This window comes from Phyllobates terribilis, unplaced genomic scaffold (genome assembly GCF_046119375.1).
Source record: "Phyllobates terribilis strain yellow unplaced genomic scaffold, ASM4611937v1 Scaffold_5__5_contigs__length_657084704, whole genome shotgun sequence".
Taxonomy (NCBI): domain Eukaryota; kingdom Metazoa; phylum Chordata; class Amphibia; order Anura; family Dendrobatidae; genus Phyllobates; species Phyllobates terribilis.
Window position 1 is genome coordinate 261,937,531 of NW_027362765.1, and position 22,588 is coordinate 261,960,118.

General features: G+C 43.1%; 2 protein-coding genes across 4 annotated transcripts in view; one reads left to right on the plus strand and one right to left on the minus strand.

Annotated features, from left to right (window-relative positions):
* SGSH (N-sulfoglucosamine sulfohydrolase) overlaps positions 1-18,236 on the minus strand; it is a 34,946-nt gene extending 16,710 nt beyond the window's left edge. The window contains exons 1-2 of the mRNA XM_073684123.1: positions 18,066-18,236; positions 11,528-11,688 (exon numbers count right to left, since the gene is read on the minus strand). Coding sequence (XP_073540224.1) covers positions 11,528-11,688; positions 18,066-18,192 — 288 coding nt within the window. The 5' untranslated portion in view covers positions 18,193-18,236. The remainder of the gene's footprint in view (positions 1-11,527; positions 11,689-18,065) is intronic.
* The window catches only part of SLC26A11 (solute carrier family 26 member 11), a 52,313-nt gene continuing 47,704 nt past the window's right edge, over positions 17,980-22,588 (plus strand). For 2 of the 3 annotated variants that reach the window (XM_073684120.1, XM_073684122.1), the window contains exon 1: positions 17,980-18,257. The gene's annotated coding sequence lies outside the window, so the exon portion shown is untranslated. Of the gene's footprint in view, positions 18,273-22,588 lie in introns of all 3 variants that reach the window. The other variant, XM_073684121.1, reaches the window with a different exon arrangement.

The window sequence follows — 22,588 nt, forward strand, 5'->3', positions numbered from 1 at the left end:
CTATTTCTTTAATACAACCTATAAGTGAAATTTATTAGAATGGAGTTGAGTCTACCATCAGCAAACTTCTCCTAAACCAAATGGGCTTTTTTTTTTTTTAAATAGTCCAATCCAGGTCATCCTGGAAACCCGAGCCCAGGGCCAGGCATAAAAGCTGGGCTACAGAACGGAAAGGTGTTCACATGTGAGGGTCTGCCAATTCTGGTTGTCATCCACAATTCCTTTTCTCCTCCCCTCAAGGAAACAGAAGAACAACTAGGTATTTTCGGTTATTTCTCCCTTTTTTGTTTTACAACTGTTTTTGCATAGTTGTGTGTCGCTTTACTTTTACCTTTTTATGTCTTTTCTTTATCATTAAGTAACATTACCACAGTTGTATAAAAATTAGCCCCTCTCCGTGTAGTCTGGCTTTATAAAACAATGAATGGACTGTTCTAAAGAGCTCATGTGGTTCTGTACTATGATGCCACGGCTTCAACAAGTCAGTTTGGCACATTTTTTCTTTCCTAAATGTTCAAATACCGTGAGTGGTATTATTGCAAAGTGGAAGCATTTATGATCCACAGCAACTCACTCAAGAAGTGGCAGACCATATAAAGCTGCTTAGCGGAGTGTCACAATGCCATAAAAGTTGCCAATGCTCTGTTGATTCAATAACTGCAGAGTTCCCAACCACCTGTGACACTACCATCAGAATAATTCTGTGTGTTCATGACATGGGGTTCCATGGCCGAGCAGTTGCAGTTCATCACCAAGCACAATGCCAAGTGTCGGATGGAGTCACCACATCTCTGACAGTCTCATGGACGAGTCTGGGTTTGGTGAATACTAAGTGAACCTTACCTATCTGACTACATTTTGCCAATTATAAAGTCTGCTGGAAGAGGGATAATGCTATGCTTTGTTTTTCAGGAGTTTACCTAAGCAATTTAGTTCCAGTGAAAGAAAATCTTAATATTTCAGCATACAAGACATTTTAGACAATTGCACAGTTACACCTTTGTGGGAACAGTTTGGGGAAGGCCTTTTTCCCGTTCCAGCAAAACTGTGTCCCATTGCACAAAGCAAGGTCCATAAAAGCATGGTTGGGTGAGTTTGGAGTGGATACTTGACTGCCCAGAACCCTGACCACAGCCCATGAAATACCTTTAGCATGATCTAGAATGGAGATTGTGAGCCAGGCTCTCTCGTCAAAGATCAGTATCTGACCTCACAAATGTTCCTCTGGAGGAATGAGCAAAAATTCCTACAGACACACTCCAAAATCTTGTATAAAGCCTTCCCAGAAGAGTGGAGGCTGTTATAGATGCAAAGAGGGGACCATCTTTATATAAATGCCTATGGATATAGAATGGGAGGTTATGAAAGCTCCTGTAGGTGTAATGTGCAGGTGTCCTAATAGTTTTATCCATATAATGTATGTTTCTGTTTCATATCAATAGATGTTTCTTCGCACAGAAGACAATGCAGGATCTCCATGTTAGATGAACGTAGCTACCCTCTATAGTGCATTAGGAGAAGTTGTAAATAATGAGAGTGAAGACCACAGTATCTGCAGTAGGTCCACGGCACAGCGGTCAGGTCAAAATGGGACAGAACACCATGGAAATATCCTCGTACTTCTCTTGATACAACTCTTTCTCCTTCTGCTCCCTATTAACTCTTACTGTTATCATTTGCTGTAATGTGTAATGGGAAGGGTTATTTAGTATTATGGAGAATCAGAGTCACGGTGAGTTATTTTAAGCAGTCGCTATAGTATCATTTTTGTGAGTCATGTCCTTTCATAATACCTATAGAAAGCTATGCTGTTCAGCTATTTTCCCTTAGCTGGCCAATGTAACACACGAGAAGTTTACATGAAAAACAGGATATGAAACCATCACGAGTGTGATTTGTGCAATCACTTGTTTGCCTAATCCTAATTTTTATGGCAGCAAAATTCTGAGAACCTCAAAAGCTTCACAGCATGGCTTTTATATATTTTTCATGCAAAAATCAAACAAAAAATAATGATACAAAAAAACATAATTAACATTCCGTGGGATGATGTAAATCAAGCACACTTTGTCTCCATGCAGAGGTCATGAAACCCTTTTTATAAAAAGTAGTCTGCTACGTGTGACTGCTTTCTTTTACTGCAGGTGGCTTCACTTCCATAAAATCATCTAATAATTCAGTTTATAAAGTTGACCATAACAGAAATAGAAATCGTTTTATTGAACAACTGAGGGCACAGTCAGACGACCGTATAAATCGGTCTGAGATCAGACAGCAATGCGCGGACTGGCAGGTGGCTCTAAACCTGCATCGATACAGTACAGTACAGGTAAGAGTGTGGCCTCCCTTCATTTGAAAAGCTCCTCACCAGCTGTGTGTCCATATTTTGGAACCGTTCTTGTTCAGCCCTTATACACACAGGACGTCACTATGACACAGGGTAAGGTTTTAATCTTAGAGGTTAGGTCCATCCTGAGCTTGACTACACCTTGACACTGGTAGAATGGCTTTTATGCCTTTTTTGATCGGTGTTTACCCTATGTTATTTATATGCACTTTTTCATTTTACGTACAGCAGGGTATTTACTTTATTCTGTTTCTGTCTTGGGTTTTGGTCGGTGGCCCTACCTTCCCGAGAATGAAAGCTTCATATATTTCTATACAGCTGTCATGCTCGGGTCTGCAGAGCAGAGGCCAGTCTGAGCACTGTGGTCCGATTTATACTGCCGTCTGACCAAAAAAGGACCTGTCATCAGGCCAAAAAGTGTCCAGTTTTTGCTCTCATTTTATTCATAGAATCATAGAATGTTAGAGTTGGAGGGGACCTCCAGGGTCATCGTGTCCAACCCCTCAATGCAGGATTCATTAAACCATCTCAGACAGATATCTGTCCAGCCTCTGAAGACTTCCATTGAAGGAGAACTCACCACCTCGCGTGGCAGCCTGTTCCACTCATTTATCACCCTCACTGTCAAAAAGTTTTTTCTAATATCTAATCTGTATCTTCTCACATTTAGTTTAATCCCATTCCCATTGCTTCTAGTCTTTCTTTTTGCAAATGAGAATAAAGATGATCCCTGTACACTGTGACATCCCTTCAGATATTTGTACACAGCTGTTGAGCCTCCTCTCAGTCTTCTCTTTTGCAAGCTAAAAATTCCCAAATCCTCTAACCGTTCCTCATAGGACATTGTTTGCAGACCGGTCACCATTCTGGTTACTCTTCTCTGAACTTGCTCCAGTTTCTTCATGTCTTTTTTAAGATGTGGTGCCCAGAACTGGACACAATATTCCAGATGAGGTCTGACTAAAGAGGAGTAAAGGGGGATAATGACTTCATGTGATCTAGACTGTATGCTTCTGTTAATGCAACCCAGAATTGTGTTTGCTTTTTTGCTGCTGCATCACACTGTTGACTCATGTTCAGTCTGTGATCTATTAATATACCCATGTCTTTTTCACATGTGCTGTTACTTAGTCCTATTCTTCCTTCTATATATGCTTTTTCCATTTTTCTTACCCAGATGTAGGACTTTGCATTTCTTCCTGTCAAAAACCATTCTGTTAGTTGCTGCACACAGTTTTAGTTTGTCTAAATCTTTTTGAATCCTCTCTCTTCTCTAGTATTAGCTATCACTCCTAGCTTTGTGTCATCAGCAAATTTAATCAGTTTACCCTCAATTCCTTTACCTAAATCATAGATAAAGATGTTGAACAACACAGGGCGAGGACAGAGCCTTGTGGTACCCCACTTGAGATACTCTTCCAACTGGATGTGAAACCATTTATAACCACTCTTTAGCTCTGATCACTAAGCCAGTTATGAATCCACCTCACAGTTGCCTTGTCCATTCCATAGTTGGTCACTTTTCAATAAAAATGGTATGAGATACTTTGTCACATGCTTTGCTGAAGTCAAGATATACTATATGTATTGCATTTTCCTTATCCACCCAGACAGCGATTCTGTCATAGAAGGAAATTAAGTTAGTCTGACATGACTTATTAGCTCCAAACCCATGCTGGCTGTGGTTAATTACTGTATTCTCATGAAGATACTTGCATACATGTTGTTTAATACTTTTTTCAAAGATCTTTCCCGGTATAGAAATAAGGCTCACAGGCCTATAGTTCCCTTGGTCCACCTTCTTCCCCTTTTTGAAGATAGGGACAACATTAGCTGTTCTCCAGTCTTCTGGGACTTCTCCTGTTCTCCAAGAATTTTCAAAGATTATGGAGAGTGGTTCAATAATTTCCTTCGCTATCTCCTTCAGCACCCTAGGATGTAATTCATCTGGACCTAAAGACTTGAATTCATTTATGTTAGCTAAGTATTCCCTCACTATCTCTCTGAATCACTGTGGATTCTTCTATTCCTTCAATAGTGCAGTGAAGATCAGTTGATGTTACATTTACTTTCTGAGAGAAAACAGATGTAAAATAGGAATTTAAAGTCTTCTCAACATCATTTTTTACCACTTTACCATTTTCATCCTGTAAAAATCCTATAGCATCTTTTCTTTTACTTTTGACATACCCCCAAAATCCTCTTATTGATTTTGACATCTCTTTCTCTTGCAAGCCTTAATTCATTGTCAGCTTTAGCTAATCTGATGCGTGCCCTGCAGGTTCTGCAGACTGCATTATATTCTTCTTTAGATATGCCTCCCTCTTTCCATATGATAAACATTTCTTTCTTTCTTTTTAGCATGTGTTTAAGTCATGTGTTCATCCATCCTGGTTTCCTTAAATGCTTGCTTTTCTCCTTTTAGGGATTGTTATTTAATGATTGTGCTTTGAGAATCTCATTTTTCACAATTTCCCATCCTTCCTGGACATTTCTGTCCTTAAAGACATCCAGCCATTGGATCCCTTCTATCCTCTTTCGGAGTCCTTTAAAATCTGCCTTTCTGAAATCCAACTTTGAAGTCTGACTCTTCACAGGTCTTCCTCCTCTACTTATCCAAAATTCTATGATAGCATGATTGCTGCCTCCTAAATTCCCAGCCACCTTTTACTTCCTCAACCATATTCCCGCTGCTCCCCTGAGTATTCGATGTTTGTATTTTTAATCAGGTATATGGTTTCAGAGTTATGGGCTTTTTTTAATTTAGTGCTAATTTTTATGGTGTTTACAAATAGGCGTTGTTCAGAAGGTAATGATGCAAAAGACATCCGCAGAGAATCCTGTAGGCATTGGCCCCTTGTTAAATAACATGAAAAATAGTACTGAATAAAAAGGTTCACATCTCTTGAACTGTATGGCAGATTAAAAAAAAAAAACAATACATAAATAAGAAATACTCCGGGGAAGGAGCAGAAATAAAATAAGTGAAAAACTGTTCACTTTTGACCTAGAGACAGGTCCTTTTAAAATTTTATCAGTAAAGTAAGTCCTACAGCTTCATACTTCTGAGATTTAATACTATCCATTTATGTGTCAAGCTTGAGCACACACAGAATAAAGTATTTGGAAAAACGTTCAATAAAGAAACTTGTCCATTTTGTTTCTGTTTGGGATTTCCCTGGCTTGTCCTATTAGTGAGACACAGATCCACAACTTTTACTTGCACCTCTACTTATTTGTTGGCAGAACACAGGCACGGGCATGCTGAAAGGCAACATGCAAGTTTGCCATTTGAAGTAGGTAGAAGAACTCTACTATCAGATACATAAAGTATGAAGGGACATTTTTTCAGTTGCCCTGGTATTGCTTAATGTCATAGAATTTATCTGATGCCAAATTATTGAGATTATTAAGGTATATGTTTCTTTAAGGGGTATTCCCATCTCCAAGAACCTATCCCAATATGTAGCAGGTGTAATACTAATAATTTTAGCAAATACCTCCAATTAGAAATTTAGTATAGTTCTTCTTATTCGCTATGTCACTTACCCTATGTGCAGGATATAAGCTACTCCAATACCCTGCACATGGGGTAAGCAACATAGGAACCAGAAGAACTATACTAAATTTCTAATTGGAGGTATTTGCTAATATTATTATTACTACACCTACTACAAGTTGGGATAGGATCTTGGAGATGGGAATACCCCTTTAACTTCCACAAGGAGGTCATGACCTTCTGATCTAAATTTATTCAGAAAGTACAACAGATTTTATATCATAATTAATAATTAATAACATAGAAATATGTATGTAACCGATCACAACAGAAGCAAACACTTTGGAAACCTTGATTAACCAAAATTAAATAAGTATCCGTTAAAGACGATCAGCTTACGACTAGGGATGAGTGAGTAGTGAAATAATCGATAATCGGACTCGCTATACTCGTAAAGAGTAGGTCCCAATACTCGGGTACTCGTTACGAGTAGCGAGTCCAATGTAAGTCAATGGGAAAAGCGAGTAAGCCGAGTAATTGTCTGCTGGAGCCTATAAAGAGGTCTGGGGGTTGAGGAAAGAGCTGAAATGGGTGCATGATTGTTTAAAAGCCGGCGGTAAAAAGCCGCCGGCTTTTAAACAATCACTCAGCCCTATACTCGCTTCCCCGCAGCCTCCCTTCCCGATCCTCCGCTCCCCCGTCGCCTCCCATCCCGATCCTAAGTTAGGACCGGGAGGGGAGCGAAGGACCAGGGCGGGGAAGCCGGCAGTGAAAAGACTTCACCGCCGGCTTTCCCGTTCGGTGCTGCGCTCCCCGCTCCCTGATGTACACTCCCTAGTGCTTTGCTCCCCGCCCGCTCCTAACTTAGGATCAGGATGGGAGGCAGCAGGGGAGAAGGGAGAGTACATCAGGGAGCGCAGCACCAAACGGGAAAGCCAGGGGTGAAGTCTTTTCACTGCCGGCTTTCCTGCCGGTTATTTCAAATGAACAGCTGAGGTATCAGCTGATGCTGATCAGCTGTTCATTTGAAGTAGCTGCGGTGCCCTCAGAGGGTTCATGTGAGTTCATGCTTGACTGCATGAACTCACATCAACTTTCCCATGGCCGCACAGGTCAGCTACATCTCTGGTAGAGAATCTCTACCAGAGATGTAGCTGAGCTAAAGAAGAAGACTCCATTGGACTACATCGGACGGAAGATAATTTTTTTTAATAAAGATGCAGTCTCTAAGTGTTTTTTTGTTTTATTTCTAATAAAATATTTTTTTCTATGTGTTGTGTTTTTTTTAAATACTTTACTAGAAATTCATGGTGGTCATGTCTAATATTGGCGTGACCTCATGAATTTTGGGCTTAGGGCCAGCGGATAATACAAAGCTGGCCCTAACCCCTTTATTACCCAGTGAGCCACCGCACCAGGGCCCTGGATGAGTTGGATACAGCGCCAGAAAATGGCGCTTCTATGAACGCGCCATTTTCTGGGGTGGCTGCGGACTGCAATTCACAGGGGGGGCAGAAAGCTTGGGCCTCCCTGCGCTGCGGATTCCAGCCCCCAGCTGCCTAGTTGTACCTGGCTGGACACAAAATAGGGCGAAGCCCCACGTCAAATTTTTTTTGTTTAATGAAATTCATGAAATAATTAAAAAAAGGGCTTCCCTGTATTTTTGTTTCTAGCCAGGTACAAATAGGCAGCTGGGGGTTGGGGGCAGCCCGTTCCTGCCTGCTGTACCTAGCTGGCATACAAAAATATGGTGAAGCGCACGTCAAATTTTTGGTGAAAAATGCATTAAAAAATAAAATAAAAACACATTTAGGGACTGCATCTTTATTAACCCCTCCACTTGAGGGGTTAATAAAGATGCAGTCCCTAAATTAGTTTTTTTTTTTTTTTATGAATTTTTCAAAAAAATTTTGACGTGGGAGTTGCCATATTTTTGTATGCCAGCCAGGTACAGCAGGCAGGAACGGGCTGCCCCCAACCCCCAGCTGCCTATTTGTACCTGGCTAGAAACAAAAATACCGGGAAGCCCTTTTTTTAATTATTTCATGAATTTCATGAAATAATTTAAAAAAAAATTGACGTGGGGCTTCACCCTATTTTGTGTCCAGCCAGGTACAACTAAGCAGCTGGGGGCTGGAATCCACAGCGCAGGGAGGCCTAAGCTTTCTGCTCCACCTCCCCCCGCTGCGAATTGCAGTCCGCAGCCACCCCAGAAAATGGCGCGTTCATAGAAGCGCCATCTTCTGGCGCTGTACCCAACTTATCCAGGGCCCTGGTGCGGTGGCTCACTGGGTAATCGAGGGGTTAGGGCCAGTTTTGTATCATCAGCTGGCCCTAAGACCGAAATTCATGGGGTCACGCCAATATTAGACATGACCGTCATGAATTTCTAAGTGAAATATAAAAAAAAAACACAACACAGAGAAATAAATTTTTTATTAGAAATAAAACAAAAAAAAAAATTAGAGACTCCATCTTTATTAAAAAAATTATCTTCCGCCTGACGTAGTCCAATGGAGTCTTCTTCTTTAGCTCAGCTACATCTCTGGTAGAGATTCTCTACCAGAGAGGTAGCTGAGCTCTGCGGCCGTGGGAAAGTTGATGTGAGTTCATGCAGTCAAGCATGAACTCACATGAACCCTCTGAGGGCACCGCAGCTACTTCAAATGAACAGCTGATCACCATCAGATGATACTTCAGCTGTTCATTTGAAATAACTGGCGGGAAAGCCGGCAGTGAAAAGACTTCACCGCCGGCTTTCCCATTCGGTGCTGCGCTCCCCGATGTATGCTCCCCGCTCCCGGGATGGGAGGATGCGGGGAAGCGAGTATGGGGCTGAGTGATTGTTAAAAAGCCGGCGTTTTTTTACCGCCGGCTTTTAAACAATCATGCACCCATTTCAGCCTTTTCCTCAACCCCCAGACCGCTTTATAGACTCCAGCAGACAATTACTCGGCTTACTCGCATTTCCCATTGACTTACATTGTACTTGTTACTCCTAGCGAGTAATCACAAGGAAACTCGGGGAGTAACGAGGAGCCCGAGTACCGTACTATTCGGCGAGTACCGAATAGTAACGAGCATACTCGCTCATCCCTACTTACAACATTCAATCACATGGCCATTTCTTCTAGTTTCATGTCTAAAAAAATGTTTAGAAGTTGTGGTCATCTGTCCTTTAGTTCCCGAGAGTCATGGCCAGATGTCATCCAACAAAGGTCGGCAAAAAAGGAGAACAAAGTTGAGCAAAACAGCAAAAAAGTAAAATCCATCCTAAAAATAGTGGGGCCGTTGGCCACTGCATGCGGGTGTGGAGTCAGCCACATGACAAAATGCAGTGTGAACACCCAGCCTAAAAGTGTCACAACAGCTCTGAGGATAACTTCAATATTATAGATTTATATAAAAAAAACAAGGGATCATTTCATACTATATACAGTTATGGCCGAAAGTGTTGGCAAACTTGAAATTATTCCAGAAAATTAAGTATTTCTACCAGAAAATTATTGCAATTACATGTTTTGTTATACATGTTTATTTCCTTTGTGTGTATTGGAACAACACAAAATAACAGAGAAACAAAGCAAATTGGACATGATTTTACACACACACCCCAAAAAAGGGCCAGACAAAAGTATTGGCACCCTCAACTTAATATTCGGTTGCATACCCTTTGGAATAGATAACTGCAATCAATCACTTCCTATAACCATCAACAAGCTTCTTACACCTCTCAACTGGAATATTTGACCACTCTTCTTTTGCAAACTGCTCCATGTCTCTCATTGGCACTACATTGCGAGCCAAAATCCTTTGGTAATCTTCAAATTTCATGCTTCCTTGGACACAGTAAAGGCTCCCAGTGCCAGAGGCAGCAAAACAACCCCAAGACATCTTTGAACCTCCACCATATTTGGCTGCAGGCAGGGCGGTGGAGTCGGTAAGCCAAACCACTGACTCCTCAATTTCCCTGACTCCTACTCCACACCACTGCCTCACTACTGAGCGTGTACATAAAGTGCAGCACAGATTCATCTCAACTAAAAGCCTAAATCCTTAGATCAGGACTAGAACTGACATTTATATGCGTTAAATAATCAAATATTGATTTCTAATCTCAATTCTGTACTAGCTAGATTGCATCAGCCTCGTGGTAGGTTTTTAGCTGGCATGACATTCAGGCTATTCTTGTTCATTTAGCTCAGGGTAGATGGTTAAGGCCATATATGAAAAACAGGTGCTATGTGGGACATATGTAACCCACGTGAGACACAGAGGGGGTTTGCCTTTGCACTTCACACTGACACAGCTCGGAGGATCTGCACACTGAGCAGCTGACATGAAGGCCCGGACACGTGCTCGACACAGACAGACGCAACCTACCATTCTAATTATGGACAAATGGACAATTTCTTTGTAATTACTACTTCAATTATTTTATTTTGCTACAATGATTCTTTTTGATGGACAATCGAATAAACCGTTACATTTTTTATTTTTTTTTTTTAGAAGATTTATTGTGACATGTTCTTTGAAGAATCGCATCTGGTAAACAGTCCTGTATAAATAAATATACAAAAATAAGTATATTTAACAATAGGACATTTCATAACTTTCCCAAAACATTTACAGCACATACTGCATTGTACTACTGTACCCAATTTATTATATATTTTAGGAGTCGGTCCATTTTATACTGACTCCAATTTCGACTCCATCAAAATGAACACCAACTCCACAGCCTTGGCTGCAGGTACTGTTTTCTTTCTTTTTAGGCCTCATTCCGTTTTCAGTAAACAGTAGGATGATGTGCTTTACCAAAAAGCTCTATCTTGGTCTCATCTGTCCACAAGACGCTTTCCCACGAGGATTTTGGCTTACTCACATACATTTTGGCAAAACTGCAGTCTAGCTTTTTTACGTCTCAGTGTCAGCAGTGGGGTCCTCCTGGGTCTCCAGCCATAGTTTGCACTGACACTGATGCACCCTAAGCCAGCAGGACATCTTGAATTTCTTTGGAACTTGATTGGGGATGCTTATCCACCATCCGGATTATCCTGCATTGCAACCATTCATCAATATTTCTCTGCTGTCCAAATCCAGGGAGATTAGCTATAGTGCCATGGGTTGTAAACTTCTTGATTATGTTGCGCACCGTGGTGGACAAAGGAGCATCAAGATCTCTGGAGATGGACTTGTAACCTTGAGATTACTGATATTGTTCAACACATTTGGTTCTCAAGTCCTCAGACAGTTCTCTTCTCCTCTTTCTGTTCTACATGCTTAGTGTGGCACACACAGACACACAATGCAAAGATTGAGTTAACTTCTCCCCTTTCCATCTGGTTTCAGGTGTGATTTTCATACTGCCCACACCTGTTACTTGCCACAGGTGAGATTACCCACAATTTTGAAAAAGGTGCCAATAATTTTGTGCGGCCCATTTTTGGGGTTTTGTGTGAAATGATGTCCATCGTGCCTTTTTTTCCTCTGTTTTTTTGTGTTGTTCCAATACACACAAAGGAAATAAACGTGTATAACAAAACATGTGTGATTGCAATAATTTTCTGGGAGAAATACTTCATTTTTTGAAACAATTTCAAGAGTGCTAACACTTTCGGCCATGACTGTATATTAGTATATCATTATACTATATATTAGGTAGTTAATAAAGATGTCACCTGAGGCAGACCTGTCAGGATTGCTCCCCTACTAGGGGAACAGCTGCTGACAGAAGTGAATGCATTCTTGAAGATCACACTTTTCCTTGCTAGCTCTCTGAGGTGTGGTGTCTGTATGGCTGTGTTGTTATAAACATCACTCTCAAAGCCCGCGTCATCCCCTGATATGGATAAAAAGAAGAAGAATTTAAAGAACTTACTATACCAGACAACTTTAACTCAGATAATTTTGTTGTCCTACCCACCTCTAAAAAAAAAAATAGCAAGCACAATGCATTTAGGGAAGCGAGTTAATGGATGTTCCAGTACCTATGAGTCCAGCAGAATTCTGATAAAGAGGAAATGATTGCATGGCAAGTCACAGAGCGTAAGAACTTTGACAGTTCCTGGACATATAATACTAGTATGTGCAATAAAAACAGTTTTGTCTTGTTGATAGGGGCAGTAAGACCATGCTGTTATTCTGGTACGCTTTAAAGGGAAACTGTCATCTCGATTTAGTGTGTTGAAATCAAGATATGGCCATAATGGTGCTAATATACTGATTTAATAGATATCTATAGGGAAGAAATCCACATTCTGGTTCTTGTTTAATTCAAACTAGAAGTTTTGGTGTAATATCCTTTTTGTACATTGGAGCGAGACTGTGAGCAGGATTTTTGGCTCTGCCGCGGCCCCTCTGTGTGTATTCGAACCTCCTTTTTTAAAGTTCGCGGGCGGCACTTGTATACATTTATGCCCCGGTGGTCTTGAGATGTAGTCCTGGCAGTGTTAATCTGCTGCTGATAAAATACTGATTGTATTGAAACTACAACACACCGCCTAATAAGATACACATATTCGGAGTCAGGCTCTTGCATCGCATATTATGATGCTCTCAAATTAAATAGCAAAAACCTGCTGACAGATTCCCTTTAAAGCAATGTAAGATGAAAATTAAAAAAAGACCTGTCACACTTCAAAAATGCCAGCTTCTGCAATTAGTTTATTCCTAATTAATCATTTTTTTGTAAATCCACCATATATAGTTCCACAGATATGGGCCTTTTTAGTAAGTGCAAATTTTTTGGACTTTACAAGGGGGCGTGGCTCTCAGAATTCTCGGGGGTGGGCGTGTTTTTAGGCTGATCTGCATTATTAACCAGTGAGCACGTCCGTTGGTAAAAAGAAAAATAAATTGCACTTAGTAAAAAGGCCAATATCTCTACAACTGTATGGCAGATTTAAAAAAATAAATATCACGGGGATATCACGGGAGCAATAAAAATAAACTAAAAGCATAAACTGGCCACTTTTAACCTGGTGGCTGGGGATGAGCGGACCCGTGCAAATTCGGGTTCGTCCGAACTTTAGTCAAAAGTTTAATTTGGGTACCAGAACTTGACCCCGAAACCCATATAAGTCAATGGGGACCCAAGCTTTGGTGCTGTAAAATGGTCATAGTAACCATGAACCAGGAGGCAGGGCTCCAAGTGGAGCAGTGCCTTGTGTGTGTAGTTTACCGTACTTGTTAACAAAGAAATGGAAAAAATGGCGTGGTGTCCCCCACTATTTTTAATAACCAGCCAAGGAAAAGCAGACAGCTGTGAGCTGGTTTCACGGTATGTGCACACTGACCGGAGTCGTCTGCGGCCCCGACACAGCGGAATAGCTGCCGGCGGCTTCCACTCATTTTATGCAAATGAGCGGCGCCATTTTTTTTTTTTCACCTGCGGACTTTCCTCATAGAGGTTAGGTCTATGGGGAAAGCTTGCATGGGGACCCGCCGGAGAAAATGACATGCTACAGTCTTAGGGTATGTTCCCATGGTCAGGAGCCGCTGCGGGTTAGAAGCTGCGTGTTATGCCGTGTCAAACCCGCAGCGGCCAGCTGTTCCAGCATAGTGGATGGGATTTGTAGAAATCCCATGTCCACTATGCGTCTGCGGCTCACCCGCGGAAACTGACATGTGACGCGTCTTTCCAAACCGCAGCACGTCAATTTCTCCTGTGGGTCCGCATGTGGGCTTTTCCCCATAGACCTAACCTCTATGAGGAAAGTCCGCAGGTGAAAAAAAAAAAATTGGCCGACAGTGTGCACATACACTTATTATGCTCGGAAAGAGCCAATATCCATGGAGCGTCCCAGCCTATTAATATCAGCGCACAGCTTTCTGCTTTGCCTTTGCTGGTTATTAAAGGGGGGGGGGGGGGGAGACAAAAAATACTTCCTGGAGAAGTTCGTGTTTGGAGTTCAGCACCAGACACTAGGTGTCTAGTACGACCCCCGAACTTTGCAGTTTGGATTCGCTCATCCCTACTGGGGACAGGTCCTCCTTTACTCTACATGGTAAACATGTAGTCAATATATACACCTGAAAAATGTTGAAGCTGCCGATTATGCATTCTGGCCCTTTTTCATCTTCAGAAAATACCTCACAAGGTGGAGAGTGTTCTTAGAAGTCATGGATAATCAAAGCAATTCAATTGGAGCTGGTCCACCTAGAGGGCATTCGAGGGGGCATGCGTGTAACTTTTAAGAACACTTTCCTTGTGGAAGTGCCTGATTGCAGCAGCCAATTTCTAAAGATGAAAAAGTGAGATCAGAAGGCAATATGGACCATCTGCCATATATAGTCAAACCTTCAATTAAGCACTCAGGAGGCTTTACGCTCTAGATACTGGCTAGGAAATGAAGCCTTAAAGGGGTTCTCCAGTGAAATGTTATCACCTATCTGCGGTTTAGGTGATAACTTGCCGACTCGCGGGGCCTGACTGCCGGACCTACCCCAATCAGTTGAACGGGGAATTTTTTATTGCCATTAGAATGAAGAGACATTGCACATGCTGAACCGCGGCTTCATTCATTCCCCATGGGGCGGCTAAGTGCTGCACTCGACTATTTCCTGCAGCCACATAATGAATAGAGCAGCATCCCTCCTGCTGCTCCATTTTGTAATGAGGATAAAATTGCCCCTTCAGGGATAAAAATTTCCCGTCTTGCCAATTAGTGCAGGTGATAACAAGATGGGTGGTCATATGTTTTCACTGGACAACCCCTTTAAGTAACAAATCACAGATTAGGACAGACAGTCCCTGTGATGGGAACACTGGCTGCAATTTTGATAAATATTATGATGGGGTAATAATGGGGCAGCGGGATTCCAAGTTCAGAAGTTTAGACATCCCTGTAGGATTTTGTATGAAATCCAGACTGAATAGAATCAGTGGTTAGTAGAGATGATGGATTTGATCAGTGTGCATAGTGGCAGCACCACACAGTCCTCTGTCCCCAGAATAAGCGGCATTCATTATATGGCACCATCTAGTGATTAAAATAAAAACCTAAGCTGTGTGTAATGTATACAATGTAGTGCAGAGCTGTGTGTGTAATGTAATGCAGGGCAGAGCTGTGTGTGTAATGTAATGTAGTGCAGAGCTGTGTGTGGAATGTAATGTAGTGCAGAGCTGTGTGTGTAATGTAATGTAGTGCAGGGCAGAGCTGTGTGTGTAATGTAGGGCAGAGCTGTGTGTGTAATGTAATGCAGGGCAGAGCTGTGTGTGGAACGTAATGCAGGGCAGAGCTGTGTGTGGAATGTAATGTAGTGCAGAGCTGTGTGTGGAATGTAATGCAGGGCAGAGCTGTGTGTGGAATGTAATGCAGGGCAGAGCTGTGTGTGGAATGTAATGCAGGGCAGAGCTGTGTGTGGAATGTAATGTAGTGCAGAGCTGTGTGTGGAATGTAATGTAGTGCAGAGCTGTGTGTGGAATGTAATGCAGGGCAGAGCTGTGTGTGTAATGTAATGCAGGGCAGAGCTGTGTGTGTAATGTAGGGCAGAGCTGTGCGTGTAATGCAGGGCAGAGCTGTGTGTGGAATGTAATGTAGTGCAGAGCTGTGTGTGGAATGTAATGCAGGGCAGAGCTGTGTGTGGAATGTAATGCAGGGCAGAGCTGTGTGTGGAATGTAATGCAGGGCAGAGCTGTGTGTGGAATGTAATGTAGTGCAGAGCTGTGTGTGGAATGTAATGTAGTGCAGAGCTGTGTGTGGAATGTAATGCAGGGCAGAGCTGTGTGTGGAATGTAATGCAGGGCAGAGCTGTGTGTGGAATGTAGGGCAGAGCTGTGTGTGTAATGTAATGCAGGGAGGAGCTGTGTGTGTAATGTAGGGCAGAGCTGTGTGTGTAATGTAATGCAGGGCAGAGCTGTGTGTGTAATGTAGGGCAGAGCTGTGCGTGTAATGCAGGGCAGAGTTGTGTGTGGAATGTAATGCAGGGCAGAGCTGTGTGTGGAATGTAATGCAGGGCAGAGCTGTGTGTGGAATGTAATGCAGGGCAGAGCTGTGTGTGGAATGTAATGCAGGGCAGAGCTGTGTGTGGAATGTAATGTAGTGCAGAGCTGTGTGTGGAATGTAATGCAGGGCAGAGCTGTGTGTGGAATGTAATGCAGAGCAGAGCTGTGTGTGGAATGTAGGGCAGAGCTGTGTGTGTAATGTAATGCAGGGCAGAGCTGTGTGTGTAATGTAGGGCAGAGCTATGTGTGTAATGTAATGCAGGGCAGAGCTGTGTGTGTGTAATGTAGGGCAGAGCTGTGTGTGTAATGTAATGTAATGCAGGGCAGAGCTGTGTGTGTAATGTAGGGCAGAGCTGTGTGTGGAACGTAATGTAGTGCAGAGCTGTGTGTGGAACGTAATGCAGGGCAGAGCTGTGTGTGGAATGTAATGCAGGGCAGAGCTGTGTGTGGAATGTAGGGCAGAGCTGTGTGTGGAACGTAATGTAGGGCAGAGCTGTGTGTGGAACGTAATGCAGGGCAGAGCTGTGTGTGGAACGTAATGCAGGGCAGAGCTGTGTGTGGAACGTAATGCAGGGCAGAGCTGTGTGTGGAATGTAATGCAGGGCAGAGCTGTGTGTGGAATGTAATGCAGGGCAGAGCTGTGTGTGGAATGTAGGGCAGAGCTGTGTGTGGAACGTAATGTAGGGCAGAGCTGTGTGTGGAACGTAATGTAGTGCAGAGCTGTGTGTGGAACGTAATGCAGGGCAGAGCTGTGTGTGGAATGTAATGCAGGGCAGAGCTGTGTGTGGAATGTAGGGCAGAGCTGTGTGTGGAACGTAATGTAGGGCAGAGCTGTGTGTGGAACGTAATGTAGTGCAGAGCTGTGTGTGGAACGTAATGTAGGGCAGAGCTGTGTGTGGAACGTAATGCAGGGCAGAGCTGTGTGTGGAACGTAATGCAGGGCAGAGCTGTGTATGTAATGTAATGCAGGGCAGAGCTGTGTGTGTAATGTAGGGCAGAGCTGTGTGTGTAATGTAATGTAATGCAGGGCAGAGCTGTGTGTGTAATGTAGGGCAGAGCTGTGTGTGGAACGTAATGTAGTGCAGAGCTGTGTGTGGAACGTAATGCAGGGCAGAGCTGTGTGTGGAATGTAATGCAGGGCAGAGCTGTGTGTGGAATGTAGGGCAGAGCTGTGTGTGGAACGTAATGTAGGGCAGAGCTGTGTGTGGAACGTAATGTAGTGCAGAGCTGTGTGTGGAACGTAATGTAGTGCAGAGCTGTGTGTGGAACGTAATGTAGGGCAGAGCTGTGTGTGGAACGTAATGCAGGGCAGAGCTGTGTGTGGAACGTAATGCAGGGCAGAGCTGTGTGTGGAATGTAATGCAGGGCAGAGCTGTGTGTGGAATGTAATGCAGGGCAGAGCAGTGTGTGGAATGTAATGTAGTGCAGAGCTGTGTGTGGAATGTAATGCAGGGCAGAGCTGTGTGTGGAATGTAATGCAGGGCAGAACTGTGTGTGGAATGTAATGCAGGGCAGAGCTGTGTGTGTAATGTAGGGCAGAGCTGTGTGTGTAATGTAATGCAGGGCAGAGCTGTGTGTGTAATGTAATGTAATGCAGGGCAGAGCTGTGTGTGTAATGTAGGGCAGAGCTGTGTGTGTAATGTAATGCAGGGCAGAGCTGTGTGTGTAATGTAATGTAATGCAGGGCAGAGCTGTGTGTGTAATGTAATGCAGGGCAGAGCTGTGTGTGTAATGTAATGTAATGCAGGGCAGAGCTGTGTGTGTAATGTAATGTAATGCAGGGCAGAGCTGTGTGTGTAATGTAATGTAATGCAGGGCAGAGCTGTGTGTGTAATGCAGGGCAGAGCTGTGTGTGTAATGTAATGTAATGCAGGGCAGAGCTGTGTGTGTAATGTAATGCAGGGCAGAGCTGTGTGTGTAATGTAATGTAATGCAGGGCAGAGCTGTGTGTGTAATGTAATGTAATGCAGGGCAGAGCTGTGTGTGTAATGTAATGTAATGCAGGGCAGAGCTGTGTGTGTAATGTAGGGCAGAGCTGTGTGTGTAATGTAATGCAGGGCAGCCCACATCTATCACCTGCTCACAGGGCCACTTTCATACACCCAGGAAAGGGCTACATGTAACCCCCCCCCCCCCCCCAGCACAGCCTGCAATCTGATCACGTGGTCATGACGTCATCACAGGTCCTCCGCTCTCCTATATTATGGCAGCCCGTGTACATATTGTGCAGAGTGCGGAGAACCCTAGTACCGGGGGCAGCCGGTGCTCACCGATGATCAGCAGCACGTTCTTACTGTCAGCCACTAGGACGGAGCAGATCAGCCACAGACACACGGGGAGCTCCGGGGACCCCATCATGTTCCGCTTCGTCCTGAAACACTCCCGGAGAGCGGTCATGTGACTGCAGCCAGGACACGCCCCCTCTGAGAGGGAGCAGATGTGCGGGGTCGGTGCGGTGCCCGGTGAGTGCGGTGCCGGTACGTCAGCCTGTCTGTTCTACCTGTAGTATGGCGTTGTATCCTATACCCCCTGTCTAATCCTGCTAGTGCTGTGTGACTGCCGCAGGGCTCTGTGTGTGTATGGAGCAGAGCTGAGTCAGTGATTCCATGGCGTTAGTCCTGTGTGGTGTGCACTGCGCCCTCCTGTCTGCCTGGATTATTAGACGTTTCCTCATTACACCTATAGCGCCAACATGCTCTGTGGCGCTCTACAGAGGTTGTGCTTAGTCGCTGTCTCCTCTGAGGCTCACAATGTAAACCCTCCACTACCTATCAGTGTATTTATGCTGCCAGGTCCTGTCATGTACTGTGTCACCACTACAACTACCTTTATTTTATAGGGACACCGGGTTATTGCTTGTAATGGAAGGTGTAGTTAGGCAATGTGATGTTCGGCCAAGTTCATCCCACTACTGATTGTGTATATATAGTGTGTACCCCATAGTGAGTAATAATATACCGCTAGGACCATATTGCACGCCTACAGTATTTTCCCCTTTAAAACGAGTCCGTCTTCACAACCAAATTTTGACTTTTCCAGTGTTTCTAAAGGGAATTGCAAACAGCCCCCTGAAGGGATTGTCCGGGCATCTAATAACCACTTATCCTTCTAATGGGTCATTAATATCATGTCAGAGGGGGTCTGACACCCGGCAATCCCACCAATCAGCTGTTGTCAACGCCACTGGATGTAAACACCGAACAGAGGTGGACAGAACAGACAATAGGATCTGATCTGCAGCACCTGGCAGCGGCTGCTACACATTGAACTGAGCTGTAGAGGACAGGCCCGTTCCATGTGTAGCAGTCACTACCAGATAATGCAGATCAGCTTCTATTCTCTTTTTGGCTCCATTGAACGTTTCCATCCGGCCACTGTTGGACCTGATGACAGCTGTTCAGTGTGGCTGCCAAGTTGCTGACCCCCATGAATCTGATATTGATAACCTATCCGAAGAATAAGTCCCCAATATTAGATACCTGGACAATCTCTTTAATTTTTTTGTGTCTACAGTTCCTAGGTATAGCTATGTGTTTCCATGGTTACAGACTTAAACGCTATTTTGCGCTGCAAACATACTTTCTTCCATCTGCCCACTAATTCTTAGCAGCTTACATTTGGTAGGTTATAAAGAAGTAGGGGACGGGTGGAATAGGAGATGGTCTTAAAACTGAAGTATTTTGAATTGAAGGATTTTCCAAGTTGGGGGCAAGGATATTTAATGAAACTTCCCTCTTGGATACAGTGACAATATGCTATGTACCACACGTGACCGCTGCAGCCAATCAGAAGTACAAGACCAATGATTGGCTGCAGCTTTTATTTGTGCTATAAGACAATTTGCTATAGCCAAGAACACAAAGACCAGAGGGATGCACAGGAGCAACATCTCTGGAACTGAGAAGGCTTCATCTTATTAGTAATTTATTTTATCTGTCTTCCCCCACCCTATCGTCCACTTTTTAACAAAGTGTAAACCCCTATTATTATTCATTTCATTATTCAGCATTGGAAGGTGTGAGTCGGGGCTGATGTGCGGATGTCCTATTCTAATTACCAGGCAGGAGCTCAATACCCGCAGGCCACGAGCATTGTACGCAGTGCCAGCAGCACCTGACATCTCCCAGTGCAGAAGTGATGGGATAAACCCTACAAGACTATTTGCAAATTAGTCTTTACTTTTAATTTTAGCTGACTTGGAATAATAAAATGAGGGATTGGGGCATTCAGACTAGAGGCATGATATTTCTGTTCTCAGACGCACCGCAGCCTGGTATACAGGCTGGATAGCTGCACTGCCCGCTGGTGTCGGCTGTTCTGACTGTCCCAGATGTTATGAAGTCTCTGCTTGGTATTTCTGGCACGGTGTCTCCAGGATGCAAGCAGGCTGGTGACGTCTCCTTCCTGGTAGCACAAACCAGTTAGGCTTGTAGCAATGAATGACTAGGACTGTCCGTAAAAATATTTGCCCTGGTCGTAAAATAAATTTAAGGCATCCGTGATTTTTTTTTTTTTTTTTTTGAAGTTGAAGAAACTTATACAGATTGTTGTTACTGTGAGTGCAGCTGATGTCTTCATATCAGAATTATGGGCTGTAGACATGGATCACTTTTAATCATAGTGATTTATTATGGTTTTCCAATGTCTCCTTAAAAAATATTGTCTGTCCGTGATTTTTTGATGAGCTGTCCATAAAATAATAAAAGGTCAAGTTGGCAACTCTACCTGGGTCCAGCGACAGGTGTTCACTGCTGCGTTGGCATAATGTTGACAGAGTGCATCACCTCTGTAGCCAATCATTGAGCTCAGTCTCTTGTGCCGTCTACCTTGGTATAGCCGCTGAGCTCTGTGATTGGCTGCAGCTGTCAATATGACATTACTGCTGCAACCACATCGTCGTTGGATGGATGCAGGGGAGGTGGTGAGTACTTGTCGTTTTTGATCTTTTTAGAGTGTTTGGGGACCACTTTTCTGAAAGCAGAAAACCCCTTTCATTATGGGGCTCAATAGAAGGGGCCTGCTCAGAGGAACTTAACTTCTGCCCATATTCACCCAGACCAATGCAAATGTAAATGGGCCAGATCACATGAGCAAATATTTTTTTTTTTTGCCCCCCAGCATGTCCATTTTCTTTTATCGGGAACTGTGGACACAATGTGCCTGATGACCACAGACCTGCCACATATGATCTTAACTTCAGAAAGTTTCTAAATGGTTTTGCAGCTGTTCTCCTGGGTTACGGTGACATAAAATATATTATTTTATTATCTTGTACACACCGACATTGTCTGTTGTACAAAATTTATAATTGTTTGCCAAAGTCAGCATGACGAGCACGCGTATTGATCTAAAAAACTGCCACGAAAAAAACCCTCTTTATAAATTCTCCCCTTTAGTTCATTATTTAGGAAATGAGGTTTTCTAAAATCTGGAATAATTGTAATCTAGCACCTCTAGCTGCTACTTGAGGACATTGGTCTGGAGATTCCGTGCATCACACAAACATTTAGTTTTTTACATCTATAGTATTGGTGGCGAGCTGATGTATGTGTGTGTGTATATGTATATATATATATATTTTTTTTTTTTTGTCTTTTCTAAAATCTGTTTTGCTTTCTGTGCGCTGCCCGCTTGTATCCTACACAATCCAGTGGTCAGATGTTATCAGCGATAGCTGTTACACCATCTCCAGTACTGTTCTATCTATAAAGCAATGAGTACTAATATTACCGCTGTGTGCTACAATAGGAAAACCACAGATCTTATCTCTTTACTACTGTGAGATATTTGTGCATTGATGATGACTGATAAAAACTATAGTCTAACCCTAATTGTTCTGCTATGCTATGTCCTTGGTCAGATGCATATACCCTTGTAGCGTTCTAATCCTATAAGAACATACTAGTTGTAACGTCCCCCACCTTGGGCTCCTTCCTGGCATATACAGCCCTGCTCATCATTATTGGCACCCATGAAGTTGGAATATCTCCTGAAAAAATAAATCAAGTGAAAGTTTTTTTTGTATTGAGCACTCGTGTTAAAAACAAAAGAGCAAATGATAAAAATAATTTTAAAACAAAAAAACAATGGGAGGGAAAATAGAAAAACCTAAAGATTGCTGTGTCACTGGTATTGGCACCCTTTACATTAATTTAGTAAGGAAACACATTTTAACTCGCCTGTGGTAAATCACAAAAGAGATTCACCTGTGATTAATTGTTGGTGCCCATGTGACATGAATTAGCCAATGAATGATGACTTCAGTGTTTTAAAAAGCCACATGGTAGGCCCTGTTCCTTTGTCACAATAACGAAGACAAAGGAGCTGTCTGAGGACATCAGAACTGCTATTAGCAAACACAAGACTTCCAAAGGGTATAAGGCCATCTCCAAAGACCTTGGTATCCCAGTTTCAACAGTGCGCAATCTTATTAAGAAGTTTGCCACGCATTGAACCATCAAGAACCTCCCAGGGCGTAGGGGGGAAAGAGGAAAATTGACAAGAGATGTCTTTTGAAGGTTGGGGGGGGGCGAACACCACGTCAAACATCCAAAGACCCGAAGGACAACCTGGAACAGTCTGGGGTCATGGTTTCAACAAGTAACATACACCACACATTAAACCAAACAGAGCTTTATGGGCAAAGGCCAAGAAAGAAACAATTGCTGAAGAAAAGATGTAAAAAGGAACCACTGATCTTTGCCAAAGAGTACCTTGTCAAACCACAATCCTTCTGGGAAAAATGTTCTGTGGACAGACGAAACAAAAATAGAGCTTTTTGGCAATGCAAAGA